The sequence below is a fragment of the Balaenoptera acutorostrata genome, chromosome 5 (genome assembly GCF_949987535.1).
Source record: "Balaenoptera acutorostrata chromosome 5, mBalAcu1.1, whole genome shotgun sequence".
Classification (NCBI taxonomy): Eukaryota; Metazoa; Chordata; class Mammalia; order Artiodactyla; family Balaenopteridae; genus Balaenoptera; species Balaenoptera acutorostrata.
In genome coordinates, this window is record NC_080068.1 from 79,462,229 (window position 1) to 79,485,954 (window position 23,726).

Genomic DNA, 23,726 nt, shown 5'->3' on the forward strand with positions numbered 1-23,726 from the left:
GGAAAACCCAAGAATCGTACAGCAATAAAGAAAATTGAACCAGTGGTTTAATTTTCCTGAAAAAGCACTAGGTTCAGATGCTTTTATATGCAAGTTCTGTCAAACTTTCAAGAAATGGATTGAACAGATAAATGCAATTTTGTTATTATTTATTTATTTATTTATTTATTTTAACATCTTTATTGGAGTATGATTGCTTTACATTGTTGTGTTAGTTTCTGCTGTATAACAAAGTGAATCAGCTATATGTATACATATATCCCCATATCCCCTCCCTCTTGCATCTCCCTCCCACCGTCCCTATCCCACCCCTCTAGGTGGTCACAAAGCACCGAGCTGATCTCCCCATGCAATGCATAAGCGCAATTTTATAATAAACCTTCTTAGAAAATAGAAAAAGGGGAACATTTTCCAATTTATTTTTAAGGCTAGTATATCTTAGTATCCAAACCCAACAAAGACAAAAAGGAAAACTTTACAGGCCAATCTCATTTATAAATATAGGTAAAAAACATTTAAACAAAACATTAAGAATCTGATTGCAGCAATGTATAAAAATGATCAAATTAGATTTATTCCTGGAATGCAAGATTGAGTTAGCATTAGAAAATCTAATAATGTAATTCACTGTATTAACTGATTAAAGAAGAAAGACTATATAATCATCTCAATAGTTGTTGAAAGAGCATTCAACTATATTCAACAGCCCTTATAATTAAAAACTCTTAACAAACTAGGAATAGAAGAGAACTTCCTTAAAGTGAAACGGGATGTCTAAAAATGATTATACATCATTCTCAGCGTTGAACATCATAAGCGTGCAGGAGCAAGCAAGGATGTCCTCTCTCAACACCTCTATCATGGTACTGGAGGTCCTAGTCAGTGCATTAAGACAAGCAAAAGAAATAAATGGTATAAGGATTGAAAAGCAAGAGATAAAGGTGTCATTATCTGCAGTCAACATGCATATCTGCATAGAAAACTCCAAAGATTTATAGGAAAAATTAAAATTAATAAGGAAGTTTACAAAGTGGTAAAAAATAAAATTGATATCCGAGAGTCAACTGTATTTCCATGTACCACTAATAAACAGAAAACATATTTCTTGGAAGATACTATTGGCAATAGCAATAAAAAATAAGGTAGCCAGGAGGAAATCTAACAAAAGATATATGGGACCATAATGGTGAAAATTTGGAAACTTTATTAAAAGATATCAAAGAATACCTATATAGAGAGAAAGAAAGGAATAAATGAGTGATAAGAGAAACTCAGTAGCATATCTTTTTTCTCCAACTGATTTTGAGATTCAAGTCAGAATCACAACTGGGTTCGTCACTGAACTTAGTAAGCTGATTCTAAAATGTATTGGAAAGAGCAAAGGGCCAAGAATCGCTAAGATGTTCCTAAAGAAAATGAACAAGGTGAGGAGATTTTTCCTATCAGATATAAGAGCTTTACAGAGCAAAAGTAATTAAGTCAGTAACATATCTTTGCCAAGATAGAAAAATGGACTGATGGAACAAAATTGAGAACCCGGAAACACAGTCATACATACGTGGATACTTTGATAGATTATAGAGATGTCATTACAGATAGTGGGGAAAAGATAGACTACTTAATAATTGGTAGTACAATTGATTGTCACATGTGGGAGAAACTAATCTGGTTTCCTACTTCATACTGTACACAATACCAGATAGATTAAGAACTTAAACATAAAAGGCAAAACTTCCAAACTTTTAGAAGACCATGTGGGTGAAGATCTTTTTAAAGGAGAAAGATTCTTTTTTTAATAAATTTATTTATTTTATTTTTGGCTGCGTTGGGTCTTCATTGCTGCACACGGGTTTTCTCTAGTTGCCGCGAGCGGGGGCTACTCTTCGTTGCAGTGCGTGGGCTTCTTATTGCAGTGGCTTCTCTTGTGGTGGAGCATGTGCTCTAGGTGCGTGGGCTTCAGTAGTTGTGGCACACAGGCTCAGTAGTTGTGGCTCACAGGCTCTAGAGCGCAGGCTCAATAGTTGTGGTGTATGGGCTTAGCTCCTCTGCAGCATGTGGGATCTTCACAGACCAGGGCTCGAGCCCATCTCCCCTGCATTAGCAGGCGATTCCTAACCACTGTGCCACCAGGGAAGTCCAGGAGAAGAATTTCTTAAACAAGACACAAAGCACAAATTGTAAAGAAAATGATTGATAAATTCAATACATTCAAGTTAAGAGCTTCCTTTAACTAAAAAGTCATAAAGAAAATGAATGGACAAGGTACAAACTGTGAGAAGATATCTTGATAAAAAATGTAAAGAACTTCTTAAAATTTTAAAAAGGAAAGTTAAAAACTCCTAAACATTAATAAGAAAAAGACAAACAACCTACTGGAAAAATGGAAAAATAGAAAAAGTAGGGAAAACCAGGAAAATACACTTTTAAACCATGATGAGATTCTATTTAACAGTCACTGAATTGTCAAAACTTGTAAAGTGCTGGCCAAGATATGCATCAATGGGAAACTTTTATACACTGCAGGTGGGAGATTAAATTGGTCCAACTGCTTTGTACAATGATTTGGCATTTTCTAGTAAAATCAAAGATGTGCATACTGAATACCCAGCAATTTCATTCAATATGTATGCTAGAGAAACTACTGTATTTGTGTATCAGGAGACATGTTCATGAATATTCATAGTAGCGCTATTGTAAAATAAGTTTTATTGAGATATAATTTACATATAATAAAATGCTGCCATTTTTAAGTGTAAAGTTTGAGGTTTGACAAATGTTTACAGCAATGTAACTATCAACACAATCAAGATATACAACTTTCCAATACCTCCAAAATGTCCCTCTTTCTCCTTTGCAGAAGAACCCTTCTCCCACTATCTATATAGTTTTCAATTTTCTACAACTTCATATGAATGGAATCATATTAGTATATAGTCACCTGTGTTTGGCTTCTTTCCTTTGGCATAATGCATTTGAGATTCATCCGTGTTGTTTGTATCAGCATTTTCTTCCTTTTTGTTGCTGAGTAGTATTTCATTCTATGGATATGTCAGGAATTGGTTATATATTCACTAGTTGTTGGACTTTTGGATTGTTTCCAGTTCTTGGCTATTATAAATTTTAAAGGTGCCATGAAAATTCATGTACAGGTATTTGTGTGGACATATGTTTTTATTTCTCTTTTGTAAACTCCTAGGAGTAGAATTGTTGGGTCACGTGCTAAGTATATGTTTAACTTAAAGAAAATAAAAATGTTTTCGAAAGTGGTTGTACTATTTTACATTCCTACCAACAATGTATGAGAGTTATGGTTCATAGCAATATTATCCAGAGCAGCAAAAATAGAAACAACCCAAATGCTCACTGTCAGAAGAATGGATATATAAATTGTAGTATATTCATTCAAAATGTGCCACAAATAATTAACTACAGCCATGTGTAGCAACACAACTAAAACATATTCAGTAAAAAAATCAAGTCATAGATGAATACCTACAATATAGTCCATATATATGTATACAGTAGGCTAATGCAACAAAATTCAATGTGGTGCTTAACCTCTGGGAAAGAAGGAGTATGTAGGGACAGGGAGGGATAGGGTGCTTCAGAGATGTTGCTAGTATTCTATTTCTTAATCTGTGTGATAGATACATGGGCATTCGTTTATTTTTATTATTCTTTAATTGGAACAATACATTTAATATATGCTTGTATATGATATATGTTTACAATAAAAGTTAAAAAAGAAAATAAAGACAGCTTAACCTTACTCTTTGGTTTTCTTTAAAAAGAAAAAATCATTGACTTGGGCATTTGTCCTATACTGTAACTTATTTTCCTAATTCTACTTAGTATTCTATATCCTTATCTTGAAAGATTGCAGTCTTAGTACTGGAGTAATTCTGGAATCATTTCTATCTCTGGGAGTGAGAATTTAGATGTCTGACTCTCAGCAATATTAATGGCAGTAGTTAAATTCATATATCCTTGTTTTTGAAGATGAGAATACAGCCCACCTGATAACAAAAATGATTGAGTAGACTTCATTTATTTCTTAAAATTATACTGGGGAAGGGTATGTCCTGTATTTCTTTCTTTCCTAATTGAATTATTTAAAACTAAGATTTAAAAACCATCATAAAATGACCTCATAGCCAAATATAAAGGATATATCTCAACAATTCTAGAAAGCCAAGTTTGTCACTTATTGGATAAGAAGACTGCAATATTGACAGTAAAAATTTCTCTATCTCCCTTCTAGGTCATAACATAAGAATATAAATTCAAGAAGTTGAAAATTTCATAAGATGAAAAATGCCAGTGAGAAAAATGGAAATATGGCAAGAAATAAGTTTTTCATGTGTTTAGTAATACAAAAAAATCTACAGATTATAGATTTCTATCAAATGGTACATTCCTATCTTCTTTTTGGGACATTATTATTGAAGACAATTTTTTTAAAAATTAGTTTTAATTTGATTACAACTTTGTTTACAAATATATTGAGACATTACAAAATTGTGTATTTGACTAAAATACAATCTCTACCTCCCAAAACTTTTATAGCAACTCAAGTATGAAATGTGTTTATAGCTGGAAATTACATGTGAATTATTACAGAAGCAATTTCAAATGTAGAGGGCTGGTAAATGAACCTTTAATTTGTTAAATAAAAAAAATATAATCATCAGTAACGAAACAATTATGAAATTACTATCAAAGTACAAATTCAACAAGTAAAAAATGTGCTTTAATATCAATCAATAGTTTGATTTTCTTTTATGTTTGAATCAAGATGTATGACTAGGAGTAATCATTCTTAAAAATGAAGTAATTCTTTCATTGTGCTCCACATTATTTAGAAAATTTAAAAAATATATTTTGCCCCATATGATTATGAGAAATGGTAACGAAAGCCACATAAATGTGGAACTGAGCTTGCCAGCTATTTTCTCATGCTAGGAAATGACTGTCAAACCGAGAATATCTGAAAGAGAGGTTATCTATTCCTTAGTTTATCATTACTGCTACATAGGGATTCCCAATTTTCATATAGTGAGCTTTAATTACTCATGTGGATTAAATCTTACATAATCCTATTTTAAATAAAGGATGAATTTTACATTTTTACTTTGGAATATGGGTTTGCATTTTAATAATATACATTTGAACAATTTTCAAAAATATTTTCATATATATCACTTGATGCTACTATAACCCCACAAGGTTAGCAGGATCTTGTTATTATCTCTATTTTGCTAATGAGAAAATGAGACTTGTGGAGACAAAGTAAATTATTCAGGTATCTTGGCTAATAACAGCTTTAACACTAGAGTCTTTGTCTTTTGCTTTGAACTCAGTCTTCCTTCTATTATGCCATTATTTCCAAATCTGATATTTGTCTTCAGACCAAAATAAAAATTATGATGCCATCCGATTAAATTTCAAGTAGGTTGAATAATGGTCACCCAAATATATGAGGTGTTAATCCCTGGGAACCTATAAATGTTACCTTATAGGGAAAAAGGGTCTCTACACACGTGATTAAGTTAAGGATCTTGAGATGGGGAGATTATCCTGAGCCTTATCCCGGTGGGACCTAAATCTAATCACAAGTGTCCTTATAAGAGAGAGGCAGAGGGAGATTTGACACAGACAGAAGAGTAGAAGATGGAGATACAGAGGAGAAGGTAATGTGACCATGGAAGCAGAGATTGGAGTGATGTGGTCACAAGCCAAAGAATGCCAACAGTTCCCAAAATTTGGAAGAGGCGCAAGGTCTTCAGAGGGAGTGTGGTCTTGGGGACGCCTCGGTTTCAGACCAGTAATACTGGCATTGAACTTCTGGCCTTCAGGACTGTAAAAGAATAAATTTCTCTTGTTTTAAGCCACCAAGATTGTAGTAGTTTGTTACAGCAGCCCTCAGAAACTAATACAGAGATACTGTTCAAGTTTTCTATTCCCTATTCAACTCCATGCAATTCACTTGAGCCTCTATTTGGGAACAGATGGATTCAGAGGAAACTAAGGTTTGTCCATTAAAACTTTCCTAGAAAAGAGAATGGTTACAATGCTAGGGTTTCAAAGAACTTCTCAGCAGGACTTTTCTTCTCTGAAAATTAATAGGGAATGTTGACAAATTTTTAAAAAGAAATATTTAAATGGACTCGATATTGTTAATTCATGTGAAAACAAAGTCTTGTCAGTGATAAACAGAAACATACTGAATCTGCCTAAGAAAAACTGGGAGCTTATTGTGTATTCATTTGAATGCCAAAACCTCAAAATTTTACAGTAAAGAAAGTTGTTTTTTGTTTTGTTTTGTTTTGTTTTTTCCTTTATAGGAAACACATTGGAGCTATCGTGCCTGGAAGTATGTTTACAACCTAATTTCACCTATTCATTCTCCTCTTTAAATTTTTCTTTCGTGACTTTTCTGCAACCAATAAGAGAAACTCAGACTATTATGGGAATCTTTGTAAATCACTCCAGTTTTCAAAACTTCACCAGGATTTGCCAAGACATCACAAGTGAATTTAAAACGTGCTCCTCATGTTTAGCTTGCGAGTCCAAAGGAAACATGGATTTTATTTCTAAGGAACAAACATCAAAAGGTAAATGCAAAAGAAAAGTGAGAATTAAAATTATCAAGGATAAATAACCTTATTCTGTTAAAAAAGTATTAATAATACATCCCAATTTTAAGTCTAGTGGCCCTGGAACACTCAGCCGTGTGGTGCTTAATGAGTGACTTACAGGCTTTGAGATAGTATAATAACTTGTTCTTGGTTTACTTTGATTTATAAAAAAATCTATGTTTAAAATACATCAAAATGCCACTATAATCCATGTACATTTAATGGTTAAAGGATTATTTAGCAAGCTCTCTTCAAAAGTACTGAAAAAAGTCTAAGTAAACTTGCAGGTTCTCATATAAAATCACACTTTGATTCCCCAAGGAGTCATTGAATCCTTGATGCATCCTTATGAATAAAAAAAATTTGGATATAGACATGCACACATAGGGAGAATGCCATGTGAAGATGAAAGCAGAGATCAGGGTGATGCTTCTGTAAGACAAGGAACACTAAAGACTGCCAGCAAACCACCAGAAGCTAGAAGGGAAGCATGGGACAGATTGTTCCTCACAGCCCTCAGAAGGAAGGAACCTTGTCAACACCTTAATCTTGAAAGTGTAGCCTCCAGAACTGTGAGACAATATGTTTCTGTTGTTTAAGCCACCCATTTTGTGGTACTTTGTTATGACAACCCTAGCAAACTAGTATAATGTGGGATGGGAAATATTGTTGTGACCATTTTGGAAAATAAAATCTGTCCCACAAGTCATCAGGGAAATGTTTTCTTTTTCTTTGAGATGCTCCAATTTTATTTCAAACTCACCTAGTTTTCACTCTTTTAAAAAATGTAAGCACTGTAATTGTTATTTTTAGTGCTGGTATCTTCTTGTTTCTACTCTTTTTTGTTGTATAGGAAGGAGGGGATTTAGTTTTGAGTTGTATGTGTTTTCTTACTATGTACTACTGTTTTTTGTGAATAACATTTTCTTCATCTCTTTCTAGTTCTTATCATGAGAGGATCAACGGAAGTGAAGGCAAATGATTTTCATTCACCTTGTCAACATTTTAACTTCACTGTAACTCCTATGGTTGACCACTTGGAGGAATATAACATTACCTGTAATCTAAAAACCCACACTAGAAGGTCAGCAATCAAAGAGGACGATCCAACCAAGGAAACAGATATAAACCATACTTGTAGAATTATGGAACACCCGAATAATTGTATAAATATTTCTTTGCACCTAGAAATGGATGTAAAAAGTAAGTTTTTAAGGAAATTAGAGGGAAAAGGAGAATGGAATATAGACACAAAGTTAAGTAAGGACTATCACATTAACTGCATTGAAAGTCAAATAGTTGAAGAATTTTATTGATGAAATAGCAACGCTGGAAAGAATGTTAGCCCTTTATCTGTTTATTTTTCTTTCAAAATGTGCTTTTTGTGGAGCCCAGCTGTACTCAGAGGTGGAGGAGATGTCTATGGGTTGTGATCTGAGGGGTATTAGAAAGACCCTCTGCCCCAGAATAACTTCTGGGAATGCCTATTAGCTGTGCTTGAGGTAACACTATCACACTTGTGTATTAAAGGATGATATTTCTTTTTAAATTTAAATATACATATACATTGTGATGTGCTATTAAATTTTGAATTGATTTAACATGTCCTCTCTTAGAGCTGAGAAACGGACCTGAATTAAAGGGATTTTTGATGTATTGCTGTGAAGATAGGTGGGGTACAGATTAAGCATTTTGAGTCACTGGATGACTCTGAGGGAAAGGTAGGAGTCTGAAATATAAAACTTACATATATCTTAATTCTGCTTAAGGTTGATTAACACTCTAGTCACCCTATTCTGAATTAACACAATTGATCCTCACTACTAAGCAGGGTACCCTCACTTGACCCATAAACTCTACTCTTGAAGAGCATTTTATGATATAACCATTTAATGAGTGCCTGCTGTATGCCAATCAGTGTGCCAGGCACTGGAGACACAGAGATAGATGGATGTAAAACAATGGAGTCAGTGCAATCAGTGGGACAGGTGCTATGGCAGAGTAACTTGTTGTGTTTTCTGAGGTTCCAGACATAAGGAAGCCTTTCAGATTGCCTTAGAATGCTTTTCTAAAGCTTTAATTCTATTAGAGGTAATTATTTTAAAATGTTATATTGATTTTAAAGCAAACACAAATATATAATATGCATGCATTTTTAAAGTGAAATATAAGACTTCAAATAAATTTATCCTGTGAGTTAGTTTGCTCAAGGCCCTACAGTCTCTGCAGTTAGAGGGGTATTTCAAGGTGTGCGTATGTGTAGGGGGTATGGGAGAGGATCTGAGAAGCTGAACAGGGGGGTTAATTCCCTCTGGCTCAGGAATGAGGTTGGAGGTTCTGAAAAGACCACATAGAGAAGGAGACTATGATGAAATCTGAAAGATAAAGAGGTTTAGATTATATATATTCAAAACTTATACTTGTTTCAGTGTCCATTTATGTATCTATCTAATTGCTTTTTATATCTTCTAAAACATGAAGGAAAAATAAGCATTACCATATTCATTATTTTGAGAATTAATTTTTGTTTTAATGGAAAAAATCATAAATTCCAGTCAAAGTGAAGTAGTAATTGACAGCTTTTATGGGTCCATAAATCAGAAAGATAACAGAGGTGTACAAATATGTAGTCTTTTTTAAATTAATTTTTATTGGAGTATAGTTGCTTTATAATGTTGTGTTAGTTTCTGCTGTACAGCAAAGTGAAGCAGCTATACATGTACACATATCCCCTCTTTTTTGGATTTCCTTCCCATTTAAGTCACCACAGAGCACTGACTAGAGTTCCCTGTGCTATACGGTAGGTTCTCATTAGCTATCTATTTTAGACATAGTAGTGCAAATATATAGTCTTGTATTTGGGAAAAAGTATACCTACTTTGCCATGTGTAGAAGATTAAAAATTTATTCATATTTTACTCTGCTGTGCAAAGACTAATTTGATCTCCCTTAAAAGTCCTATCTACTGGAGGGTGGTGGTGGTGGGGAACTAAATTTAGACCAGTCTGGTAAATTTACTCAGAAAAAATAATTTAATCCACCTCTTTAGATTTTTTCCAGATTTCTGTCCATTTCCCCTTGTTCCTCTCCAAGACGGCTACAGGGACGAGGAGTAGGGGGACAGCATAGGATGTAGGGAGATACACTCATCTGTGTTCTCATTGGTGCTTTGGTGGGTGTTCTGGCTGGCTTGGCCCCAACTGTGTACATTCTGCTATTGTAATATAAAGTTGGTGAATGCATGGTTCTTTTTTCATAGCTTGATCAGTGCCCATGATACCTTGGTATTGGGCCCACCTTGACTCTTGCTGGCACTGTACATCTTCTATGCCAGTTAACTGCATGCTTTTATTTTGCTGAGTGAGGTATGCAAGTCTAAATAGTATGGAATGATGTTAGGAAGGCTGAGTGCTGCCATTCCAGTCAACCTCTATCTTCTCCATTCAGTGTCTTCTCTAAATAAATGTTCACTGCCTATTTAATGTACATCTGCTTATGGAGTGGGGGACCTGTAAAAGGGGTACCCAGATCATGAGTCCCAAAAGAGCAGTCATCTAAAGGTATTAACAAGTTATATATCCTGCTAAGTTGAATAAGTACTAGCTGTGCTTTGCATACAAGGAAGAGAGTACATAGGATGGCTTAGAAAGTCAGTAGACAATTGTGTTTTGGACATAATGAAGTCACCCTCCTTTAAGTCACTGATTCCTGCTTTAAGTCTGCTGGCCAGTGTGTGTTTATGGGACGAAAGAATATCGTGCCAAGCTATTGCTGATGGTGACTCTCCTTCCATGTTGCCTCACTGTCATTTGAATGAGCGATTTTTTACCTGTATCCTTATTAAATTTAGGCGAGAGTAACTGTATGTTTAACTAATGCATGCACTTGATCTGATCATTGCCATGCGAGCCCCTGTGGAAAGAAGGTCTGATTAATCATCTACCCTGGTCTCTTATATGCCTCAATCCAACCTCTTTCTTTGCCTTTCCCTTTCTTCCTCATCCTCATCTTACACACTGCATCTTTGTTGATTTGAGGATACATTTTTTGGCTGCTTGGTCCAGGTCCAAATTGTTAATCACAAATGGCTCTGATTCTGGCACTCTGCTTGTTGTGGTCTTAACCTAGTGATAGCAGTGATAGCAAAACTAACATCAGTATAACTGGAAAGTGAAATTAATCCTAGAATTTTGAAACTAAATGGATCCCTGGAAACCACTTGGTCATGTTTCTTCATTTAATATGTTAGGAAAGAACTCAGGAAAGCAAGTGACCTTGTAACAGTGATGGTTATATATTCAACTTTTCAGTTATGGGCAGAATATATAGTAGAAGCCAGCTACATCACCATATTGCCTCTTATCTGCTGCATCATTTTACCGTATTTTTATAGTACATTTTTCTTTGCAGATTTTATTTGTTCCATGAAGATCACTTGGTATGTTCTGGTTCTATTAGTTTTTATATTTTTGCTCCTCTTCATTATCTACAAAATACTTGAAGCCCACAGGAGAGTGCAGAAGTGGCAGGGTAAGTATTGAAAAATAAATCCATCTTTTGGGAGAATTCATCTAGTATCAAGGTACTCCTAATCTTATCTGTAGGTTCAATTTCTTTTTCTAGTTCAATTTACCACTAACTGAGCACCTACTGTGTGTAAGTGGTGATTCCAGGTAACCCAAGGAACATAAGCATAAGTAAGACATAGGGCCAGCTCTCCAGGATTTTCATGTGTCTTTCTCCAGCCCAGACAAGTGAGTAGAAGGGGAAGAAAGGCTGCGTGAACTGGAAGGAGTTGGTGCACTGCAGGTTGAGCAGAGCTTGGTGGAAGTGAGGGCAGAAGATGGGTAGAAGAATAGGGAGTGGTGATAAAGAATTTCGGAGTTGGAGGTCTTGAGCTCTAGGCTCTAGGTGATGAGCAGGAGTCAATCTTTAATAAGTGTGGGGGGGACAGTAGATTTTTGACTGTGAAGCACTAAAATGTGTAGTTGGAAATCAGGAAGTAGGGATGATATTAAAAAAGAATTAACTAGTATAACACGGGCATCCACCTATCAGAATGGACATTGACTGTCAACTACTATCATGGTCTTCTGGTGTGCACCCATGTATATACTGGCCCTACTGGTGTGTGAGCATGTATACATGACCCTTCTGGTGTGCACCCGTGTATATACTGGCCCTACTGGTGTGTGAGCATGTATACATGACCCTTCTGGTGTGCACCCATGTATATACTGGCCCTACTGGTGTGTGAGCATGTATACATGACCCTTCTGGTGTACACCCATGCACATACTGGCTCCACGGGCATGCACCCATGCAGATACTGGCTGAATATCAGACCTGATGGACAGTTTATAATATGAGTAGTTGGTCTCTTAAAGACAGGATAAACTGTGTCATTACAAGACTAGGCTTTGGAGTCAGGTGGACTTAGGTTAGAACCCTAGTGCTACCACTTACTAGTTATGTGACTTTGTGCAAGTTACTTGCCATATTTGAGTGTCCCTTTCCTCCTCTGTAAAACAAGAATAATCACCATTCCCACAAGGGCTGAGGTAAGGATTGAACTAAAGAGATTGCATAAGAAGTGTAACACAGTGCCCAGTGCCTAGTAGTTCTCAATAAAGGATAGTAGCATTGTGCTGGTGTAGCATTTCCCAAGGCTCTTGTGTTCTTTGCCAGGCAAGGCTGTGTTAGTCCTTTCAGTAGGCAGAAAGAGTGGTTGCCTGTAGAGTTGAGTGAAAGTTTCGTTAATTTTTTGGCTAAGTGTTCGTTGGAGATATTTCTGAGAGCAGTTTCATATCAAGTCTTGTCATTGGTACCTTAGTATATAAGGCCCTAAATGCATTGGTTAATAACATCATCAGCATTGTATATTTGTAGAATAAACATTTTCAGAACATTTTCATGAGATTTTTACTAGATTCTCGAAGTTTATAAACAGGGTATGTGCTATTCCTTTCATTTTTTATAGATGAAAAAACCCCTGAGCCTCAGAGAGATTAAGTGTTTTGTCCAAAGTAATACAGCTAATAAAATGACAGAATTAAGACCCAGGGTCTTTCTAGTTTTGAAAATTATATTATTTTAAATAAATGTGTGTCATTTGCAATTAGTGCATAGTTTTGAGTTTCTTGATCTGTTTTTCTATAAATGATTACATATTAGGAAAGAGAGATAGAAGCCAGATAGAAAAAAATGCCTAGAAAGAGATCAATAGTGGGGAGTGACATTAAGTTTTTATGAACATCTACCTAAATGACAGGCTTACTGGCTTTCAAAAGCTTGCCTTGCAAATCCAAGCATATGAAGTAGTGAAAAATACCATGCCATTTATGACATTAAACATTATTAAATATTAAATATACATCAAATATTCTGTATATCATATTTATTGTATGTAATAATGTAAATAATATTCTGCATTTAAGAAGAGATGCATAATGGCATTTATGGCAGTGGAGAAGCCACTGGTTTTAGAAAGTACCTATTTGTTAATGGAAAATAACTTAATAAGAAAAGGCTCTTAATGTCTTGTTACTCAAGGCTCTGCTGTGAATGGCCCATTTTCCTTGGTAATCCTTGGAACCAACATGGGGAATATATATTAAGAATGTGCTTGCTTATCATCTAAATATTTAACTTCTTTTCTTGGAATAGGTCATAAATACAAACCTACATCTGTCCTCTTAAGAGGAAGTGATTCTGAGAAACTGCGAACGTTGAACATGCAGGTTATTTCAGGTGAGTTCTGCGACATGCAGAGTACCACTTATGAAATTCCAACACTTCACCACTCACTATTGAGTAAACATAAGATCGAGTGATCTGAGCTCATTTAAATTAGTCTTGTAGCTGGAAGAAAGGAGCTGTGAGCAAATGAAATCTAGTTTAATATGTCTTATTATCAGGGGACAGTTATGATCAAAACTACCTCCTTAAATAATGGAAAGTTGGTTTAATTGGCAAGAAGAAATTCATGTGAGTAGGCAGAGGAGAGAAAGCAATAAGGAATAAGCCTCAGGTTTATTTTTAAATGAGGCAAGATACCATTATTCCTCAGAATTGCAAGAAGTAATTGCAGAGTGGGCATGGCTTTTGCTGGATCCTTCGCTTAGCAGAGGGTGTCATTGTACAAAGAGAACGTCTAATAGCCCCAATTAAAAAGTCCCCTGTCCTCTCCTGAAAACTAGAAATGGAATAAGGGAATCCTAATTAGAGCAGCTAAGGGGGCTGTGAGCACAGATGCTGTGGTTCGATCTCGTTCTTCTAATTGTGAAACCTTCTGAATTCAAGTTGTCAAACCGCATTAAAAAGAAAGAGAGAGAGAATGCAACGTGGGCAAAGGCCTCTTTTTCATCAGGGAGAAATAACGTCCTTGACTCTTTGAAAACCACAGAATTATGACTAATGTTACCACAGCTCCTTGCACACAGCCAGGGAGTGGGTGCCTTCGTACTCTGTGAGAAGTTAGATAAGGAGCTTCAAGTCTGGTGTGTAAACGGTTTTCAAAAATGGAAGGAAACCGAACAAACCCCGAGCGCTCACCATAGCTGCATCTGTAACCACATGGAGATTTGCACAGCATTTCACTGGGAACTGTGCTGAGACTTTCCTTAGTTATTTAAACTAGGAGGTACTCACACCCTTAGCGTGAGGAAAAATTGGGTTGGGTGCACCTAAAGAGCTCAATTAAAAAAAATTTAGACTTTCTACTCTCATAATTAGCAGTAAAATGATTAACCTATGGCTAATAATAAGCATTAGCTAAGTAGTCATTTGACACCAGCTAAATGTGAAGAATGTTGATGAAAATTTTGTGGGGTCAGTGACAATCTTGTTTGATGAATGACATAAATATCATAGGGCGGTTTCAAATGGCAAAATTAACTTTTATGGGGAGAAAATTGCATTTCCTCTGTTCTCCCCTCTTATCAGTACCCTGACGTTCATGTACCAGGTGTGTTTCAACCTGGTGCTGCTGGGCTTTTGGTTGCCTTAGGAATTCTGGTACTTTCTCTTTTTAAGTCATAATTTTGAGCATCACAGCCTCGTCTGAGAAAAGGTCAGCAGTTCCCGTCAACCAATATAATCGGGGGAATCGCAAATTTAAAGTACTATCTAACCACAAGACTAACCTCACAGGTTCTTTTTATGAGCCTGTGATTTTCATTCACCAGAGAAATCTGTCTCGGCCATCCTTTCCCTTTAATGGCTCTCACAAAAAATCCTCTGGCTTTATTACCAGGCACATAATATTAATGTTTAGAGCGGGCCAAGGGATGACAGCCTTTTTTAAAACCAAGAGGCCTTTTGAAGCTTAGCATCTTAAAGAGGGGTAGAAGCAGATGCTTTCTTGTTATATATATTCCTTTAACCTACATGCAATTTTCCCCTCCCATTCTAAGTTGCTCTTTCTGAGAGCAAAATGGGAAGGAAATAATGTCTTCCCCGAGTGCTGTTTTTAAGGCCTCTCTTTGTAATGATGGATTATAGGCAGCAGTGAGAATCTAAGGGAAAAAAAATGTGCCAGCGTGGTTCTCGGGAGAAGCAGTAACACGAGCGAAAAAAAAATGCAATTCAAAGAGAGCAGTGACTATAGTCACATTCAGCCGAGCAGCTTGCTGTCAGCTCTGGCTGTACATTCCAGAATGTCTCTCTAGTTGTTCATGTATTGCAAAGTAAGTACTGTGACACACATACACACAGAGCTATAGATAACTCACACCCTCAAAAAGATAAGAGAGAAATAAGGAGAGATTACCAACACCCTGGCACTGCACGGGGCTTGGCATGTACTGGGGCAGGTTAAACACCGATAGAGTAAATAAGCCTCATCGCTGTAGAAAGAGATATCATACAGAATCAAATTCCAAGCTTTTATGTGTCTCCGATATTTTCTTCCTTGCTTGGGGAAGTGTGATACCTTCTGTTGCCTGCCTTGGTATTAATCTATTTTACATTTTATTCACTCGACTATTCTCTTCACACATGTGATAACTCTGTCTTATTCATCTTTGGATCCCTGTCCCTAGCATAATATCTGGCATGTAGTTCATGCACAATAAAAGCTTATTAAATCGCACAAACCCTAAGGGGAAATGAGTATTGAGTAAAAAGAGAAGATGAACGAGAAATGAATCTTGGGGGTTGGGAAATGTGAAAACAAATGTAGAGACAAAGAGTGTTCAGAGGGAACATAATTCCATTTCATTGAAGAACATAAAATGCACTTTGTAGAATTGCTAAGGATATCAAAGAATAATAAAAAAAATCTTGAAGAAGAGATTTTGAGAACGATGCAAAAGTAACTTTGAAATGCATCCCTAGAAACGGTGCTTAATGAGTTGACCACATTGGGAGACCAAGGCCAGGGGCAGGAGCAGTGTACTAGGACTCGAATTACTGGATGCAGACAATAGAAACCAACTTGGCTGACTTGGCAGAAAGGAAATTTATTGGAAAACCAGTAGGTAACCCATGGAAGCAACAGGAACATTAGGCAAGCTGAGCTTATGCAGGACTCAAGAGAGGCCAAGCAGTCAAAAATACAGCCCCATCGGAATGGTCTGGTGAGAATGCGTCTGCTGGTGTCACCACCACTGGATGCTCCCTCTGGGCTGCTAGAGCTTCCCTTTGACCACCTGGCAACTTTGCATCACTGCCCAGGATTGCAAGCCCTAAGGAGGGGTAGCTGGTTGACTGAATGCAGGCCACAGATTGGTACTCTGGGTACCAGGAGGCAGGGAGAGGAGATACTTGCCCCTCTGGCTTCCTGCATACTTGAGAGTACCCCTGAGATGTCCACATGCTGGTCAGCCAGCAAATAAATACCTACAAGCACGACACCAGGTTCCTAGGATTCGAGCCTCCACTGCATGGGTCAGCCAAGGGAGTCCTGTCATCTCTCTACTTTGTCCATCAAAAATGGTGAGATCTTTAAAACTTGAAGTTCTTCACCTTCAAATATTCAACCAAAATCTGTTGAACACTGACTATGGGCCAGAATTTGTGCTAAGCATGGCCGATGCAGCGGCTGTACCACAGCGCAGTCCCCGCCTCCACGGAGCTGACACCACCCTTCAGGAGATTCAATTCCTAGTTCCTTAGGAGAAGGGAAGCTAATTAAGCTATACAAACTCATTCAGCACCTTCCACGTGCACAGTACTTCCACACACATCATTTGATTTCATTTCATAAGAACCTCACTTTTTTTCCTGGTGAGAAAACTGAAGCTAAGGGAGTTTAAAGTGACTGACCCACTGCCAGATCCCAGCAGGGTTAGGGTTCAAACTCAGTTCTGTCCAATGGCTGCACTTTCCAGTGCATCACTTAATGGCAAGATGAACTGGGGAGTTTACTCCTGCTGGTTCAAACCACAGATCAAAACTTTTCTCGCTCTTTTACATTTAGCGCTGGGAACTGAGATGAGACATTTTCTCTGTAAGGTATCAGAAGCTTGTGTGAGACAATGTGAGGCATCCTCAAAGTAACATTTCAGCATTGGCACTTAATGTGGGTGGGCTCTTAAAGCAAAGAAAACGGAAATTCATTGTGAAGGAGAATTGCTAAATGCCAAAAGGAAGTGGATGACCCAGTAATATATATTACCCCGAAATAAAACTAGTGGCAATGTAAAATTATAATTTGCAACGTGTTTAAGGCCAACATAATAAAGACTAAGCAGGTTTCAATTTTCTGCCCAAGAGAAGATAAATTACTGGTGCCAGATGTCTAGCAACCAAGCAAGATAACATGAAAATTTAATTTTTACTTGCTTAACTATAATATTTAAGACTCAAAATACAGATTGGGGTTCATAAAACAGTAAAGGTTATAGCCATCTGCTTGGTTACAGAATAGATCAAGATTCAGAGGGTGACTCTACATGCAGGAGGAAATTCATAAAGTGTGAAGAATCTATAGGCAAAATAGGATGATTTATTCTATTCATTCATTGAATGACTTTATGTGACAGCCATTTGTGCCAGGTCTGAAAAAACTGATGATAAAATATATGCAGATAAACATCTTCTCCATCTTCGCACAGACTCCCCCTGCCTGAACCATCTGGCCTCCCTTGCCACCTCCCTTGCAATCCTCCCCTTTTCCCACCCTGCCTTTATCTAGTTAAGTCCAACCCTGTCCTTCTGATTTTGGCTTAACTAACACTTCCTCAGGGAAGTTGTCTCAGAGCTGGTGGACCAGGTAAATTACACCCTCGTAACATCACACATCTCTCTTTGTGGCAATTATCACTGTTGCTTTTTTACATTTCTGTTATTATTTGATTGATGTCTCTCCTATGAGCCAGTTAGTTCCTTGAGATCCGGGACACTATCTGATAATACTTATCACTGCATCCCCAGCTCATGGCACAGAACATGTAAGAGTTCAGAATAGGTACCCAATAAATATTTGTTAAATAAATACAACTCTACACTGTCTATGTTGAAAGAATGACTGCCGCTGTCTTACAAAGACCTTTCAAATACTTCCCCCCCAAATTATAACTTTTGATAATGCCTACCCAAAATAACAAGAGGAGAATGGTTAAACACTTCATCAGTTTTATTCCTTGGAGTATTAAGGATACCTGCAGTGTGAATGAATTGGAAACTGAGTCAATGGCTCAGAGTATTGGCAGCTGTCTGTTCAAGGAGGGTTTTTTTCCCTCTTTAATTGCTATTTCTAGATAATTCTGCAGTCATTTATTTTTCCATCCTCATTTGATTTTCACACTGGCCAGATTTGGAATAGCTGAGTAGTTTTAGGATCACCGTTAAAAATAACAGATGGATCTTTGAACATAGTAGGGAGTTGGCTCTTGAATAATGGAAATCTATTTTAAGCCACCATAATTGGTTCTATTAACCCTAAAAGGCTACTAGCTATCTTGGGCTTGCACAAAAGTGCCTGTGTTTTTATGTGATGGAAAGGTCAGAATGATGCATAGCAATATTGAAATTCTGCATTCCTATGACAGTAAGAAGAAATAAGACTGAAAAGTTTTTTTGAAGCCAGATTAGAGAACTGAATAAGAATCACCAAACCATCTGAAAATGTCCACATCTGTCTTGACCGAAGCAATCTGTGACGATTAAATTGAATTCCTTCCTTTTTGGAGAGGCTCTTATGAGGAAACCACGTACTTTGTGGGTAACAGTTTAGACATTTATTGCCATTGTCTCCACAAAGAGTCATGGCTGAATCTCCCAAAGTACGAAGGAGAGAAGGAAGCGCCCAAGGTCATCGCTTCCGAGTTTAGCTATCCATAGCCCTTCCCTGCTGAGTTCACACACAGGTCCTACTAAATTCTGAGCAGGGCCCTCCAGTGGGCTTAAAAAGATGCCAGTAAAAATACTTTGTTTTGCACTTAGTAGTGCTTTCTCACAGGGCACTCTTATTTTCCTTATCTCCAAATTCCTGGGTGGCACCCCAGAGTTGACTTTTTGTTCTGCTTGAACCCACACCATGTTATTAAGAAACATGAGGCACAAAGAAGTTAAATAACATTCTTTCAGTCATTCAACATGTATTTATTGAGTACCTATTATGTGTCATGCTCCAAGGTGGGTTCTGGGGAGTAAAACCATGCATAAAAATACAATCTCTGTACATAAGGAGGCAGACAAATAAGGATAAATTAATGCAAAATTGGATAAATTCACTATTGGGAAAGTAGAGGTCACAGAGGGTCATAGATAGTATGGATACCTAAATCTCTTTTGTTTTTTGGCTTTCCAATTTAATAACCAAGTAAAATTTAGCTGAACAAGTATTTTTATAGATAACGAATATCAAACATTGATGGCGCAAATTCCCTTAGCAGCCAAGACAGCCTGACTAGGATGGGGAAGGTTTAGATGTGTCTTCAGTGTGGGAGATGTACCTTGTCTTTGACATGAAAATCATCAGGAACAAAGTGAAGAAAATACCTCGTAAGTTTCCATTACTAAGTGGGAATCAAGAATTACTTTGGAAAGATGAATTGAGGTTAGATACCAGATGACATAGATATAAAGCATTTTGAAAAGTGATAACATTTTTTAAAAAGGAGAGAAAGAAATATCAGAGGTCAACTTGGACATTTTCATGGATGGAATGATAGGGGCTTTATTCAAGAACCTAAGGCATGGAGTTTTATTTTTAATCAAAGTTTCTACTGTTGGAAATCCATTTTGTTCACTAGACTCAACCAGGTCAAAACTCAGACCGGGGTTCTTTTAAATTTTTTAGGCTCTGCTAAGGTTCTTGGAAAAAGTCAAAGAAATATTTGGTTTAGAGATTTGACAAATTCATGAAAAGACTTCTGTGAGGTTTTAAAATACTTCTGACTACTTCTGCTGACTTAACTAGTGTTGCTGAATTAATATAATTTGAAAGAAACCCTATTTCTCAGTGTAAAACTAGAAAAAAAATTCCACCTGTTTTAGCTATTCTAAAGAAGGTATAAAAATGACAAGATATCCTACCTTTTTGCTTTTTTATCAATTTTTCAGAAGTTTTCCTATTAGCATGTAACTTACATGACTTTGGATACTAGGAGAAATAGAAGATAATGTACCACTAGAGAGCTACTTCGGACTAGCTGTCATTTTGACAGATAATGGCTTTCTGAATTATGGTTATACCGTACTATAAAACATCAGCAAACCTTATGAATAAGCAAATGATGAGCAGTTTGGCTTTCCAACCAAAAGAGCTCTGTTAATTTTCTTTGATAATTATTTGGTTTTATGAATAGGCTCTTTTGAGATTTTAACCTTTAAAAAGAATTATCTCCAAATCTCGAATTCTGGAAGGTTAAAAGATGTTTTGTCAGGGAGGAAGTGTTGTGGGAAGGGATAGTTAGGGAGTTTGGGATTGACACGTACACACTGCTATATTTAAAATAGATAACCAACAAGGACCTACTGTATAGTACAGGGAATTCTGCTCAATATTTGGTAACAACCTAAATGGGAAAAGAATTTGAAAAAGAATAGATACATGTATATGTATAACAGAATCACTTTGCTGTACACCCCAAACTAACACAACATTGTTAATCAACTATACTCCAATATAAGATAAAAAGTTAAAAAAAAGATGCTTTGTCAAAGATGTCTAAACAATTATTCTCATGGTAAGTTCATTCTGAAGCTTTAATGTGCATCAGAATCAACCATCAAAGGCTCCTGGGCCTTTATGAAAGGAGATTGTAATTCAGTAGATCTGGGGCAGGGTCCTAGAACCTGCATTTTAAATTACTACCTCTGGGGATTTTCAAGCCAAGGCTCTGTTGGTCACTTTATTCGTTTTCTATTGTTGTGTAACAAATTACCACAACCTTAGGGGCTTAAAACAACACATGTTCATTATCTCACAGTTTCTGTGGGTGAGAAATTTGGGAACAACTTTGTTGGATCTCAGGGACTCACAAGCTTGAAATCAAGATGTGAGCTGGCCTGTGCTCTCATCTGGAGGCTCTCCTTCCAAGCTGGTTCAGGGTGTTGGCAGAATTCCTTTCTTTGAGGCTGTAGACTGAAGGCCCTGGCTTCTTAACTGGCTCTCAGTCAGAGGCCCCTCTCAGGTCCTAGAGGCCAGCTGCAGACCCCTGCTACATGACCCTTTCCATAGACAGTGCAGACATGGCGGCATGCTTCCTGAGCCCAGGGAGGGATGCTCTCTGACCCCAGGGAGGGCCCAGTCTCTCTATTAAAAGCTTTCACCTCCTTAAGTCAGACCCACCCAGGATAGTCTCTCTCAAAATCAACTGATTTGGGATGTTAATTACACCTGCAAAAGCTCTTCATCTTAGTGTAACCTAGTCACCGGAATGAGATGCTATTTACCGCCCTGCCCACGCTCAAGGGAAGGGAGTCACGAGGGCTGCCATGTACACCAGGGGTGGGAATCTGGGGGCTGTTTGAGATCCTGCTTGCTACAGCCACCCTTGAGAAGCACAGATTTCAGAGGACAAAAATCACAGACACCTGGGAACTTCCAGTGTGACACAGATAAGGCTGATAGATCTAGTCTCATAGGTGCGGTTGGTCCTTACCAACAATAAAATAAAAATGGAAAAACTGGTCTTGTTTTCCCACCTTTGCTCTAATCAGTCAGGAAGGCTTTGTCATTCACTCTTTACAGCTAAATGCTCCATAGGAAAAAATGTGGACTTTGGTGGTGATTTTAGCATTTCTATAGGAAGGAAAGGGCCCTCGGAGTCTGCTGGACATGGCCTCAAAAAGGCATCTAGGGCTTCCCTAGTGGCGCAGTGGTTGAGAATCTGCCTGCTAATGCAGGGGACACGGGTTCGAGCCCTGGCCTGGGAAGATCCCACATGCCGCGGAGCAGCTGGGCCCGTGAGCCATAACTACTGAGCCTGCGCGTCTGGAGCCTGTGCTCCGCAACGAGAGAGGCCCGCGCATCGCGATGAAGAGCGGCCCCCGCTTGCCACAACTGGAGAAAGCCCTCGCACAGAAACGAAGACCCAACACAGCCAAAATCAATCAATCAATCAATCAATCAATCAAACATACGCATCTGATTCAAGATCCTCATTAAAAAAAAAAAAAAGGCATCTATTCCCTAAAGACTAGTTGCTACCTTAATTTTTAAAATGTCTAGTTAAGACGGATACTTTTCTGAGAAAACTTACAAAACCTCACATCAGAAGAACAGAAAATCTAAACAAAACCATTATCATAGAAGAAATAGAAAATTTGTCAGTTATTTCTCAAAAAATAACAGGAAGAGCAGTACGCAGTGGAATTTTAACAATTTCTAAACAACAGATATTTCCAGTGGTATTTTAACTGTTATAGACCATAGAAAAAAAGGATGTTTCCTACGTCTATTTATGAAATAAACGTTTATATTCAAGCCCAAGGAAGATTGTGTCTAAAATGAAAGTATCGAGCAATCTTACTTATGTCTATCTATGCAAAAATCCTCAACAAATATTAGCAAAAGAATCCAGTAGCACAGTTTAAAAAAATATGTATACATACCTACATACACACACTCCTATGATCAAGTGGGGCTTATTCCACGAATACAAGAACAGTTCAGCATTAGGAGATCTATTAATATCATTCATCATATTAACAGATCTAAGGGAACGATTGTTGGATCATTTCTATAGATGATAAAAATGTATTTGATTATACGCACAAAAGAAGAAGACTTAGAAGACCTACTTTTCTCATTATTTATTCTACAAATTTACTTCTAATTTTAAAAAGACAAATATAGCTGTTATGCTATATTCAATTGATTTAAAACATTTCAGCATAGATAATATGATGTTACAGTTAAATATTAAACACACCACAAGGCTCTGAGCTATCAACCAGAGACTTTGCTAAGTAGAATGATGAATATTAGAAATGAGTTTTCATTAGTAGAATTAGTGGTAATCAAAGTCCGAATTGTATGTTCACTGTTGAAATTAGAGGCATTCAAGATTTGTTAGTTGGATAAAATATTGTAGAAAAATGCTCCATGGCTGCACTAATGGGGTATGAGAACCCAGCCAACACTGTAACCTCTACTTTAGGAATCGTCCAACTCCTTGCACAGGTCCCTGGCTGCATGATACCAACTGCAAGCCTAAGCAAGTCCTACCTCTGGAGTATGTTCTGTCCTCCCCAAGTGAGCTGTGAAGCCCAAGTGACAGGGAGCATGGACTCACATCCAGCCTATACAGCAGGTTTTCCAAGCTGTGTCCTTGCCCTCTCTCTACTGGCTAACAAATACCTAGTAAATGCCTGTATGTGAGGAAAAATTTCTCCTGGTGAGATTACCCATGCTCAAACTTTTTGGTAGTTGATTTTATCTACTGATAAGAACCTAAGGGTTGTGCATGGTTAGATTGGCTTAGGTCATTTCACAGCAATAGCTGTAGGGATTTTGTAAACCTTTAGTAAAACTAGTAAAATTAAAAACAATTTACCTAACGATCAAAACACCTAAGACTAAATTACAGAAAGCATAATTCATATAGTAAAATCTAAATTAAAAATCCAGAAACCACACACAAAAAGCAAAATATATAAAATTTAGACAAATTAAGGAAGATATAATGCTAAGTA

General features: G+C 37.2%; 1 protein-coding gene across 1 annotated transcript in view; it reads left to right on the top strand.

Annotated features, from left to right (window-relative positions):
* TMEM156 (transmembrane protein 156) overlaps window positions 1–23,726 on the top strand; it is a 51,448-nt gene that overhangs the window by 17,099 nt on the left and 10,623 nt on the right. Inside the window, exons 2-5 of the mRNA XM_057546312.1 lie at window positions 6,345–6,614; window positions 7,581–7,841; window positions 11,049–11,168; window positions 13,305–13,388. Of these exons, the coding sequence (XP_057402295.1) occupies window positions 6,345–6,614; window positions 7,581–7,841; window positions 11,049–11,168; window positions 13,305–13,388 (735 nt within the window). The remainder of the gene's footprint in view (window positions 1–6,344; window positions 6,615–7,580; window positions 7,842–11,048; window positions 11,169–13,304; window positions 13,389–23,726) is intronic.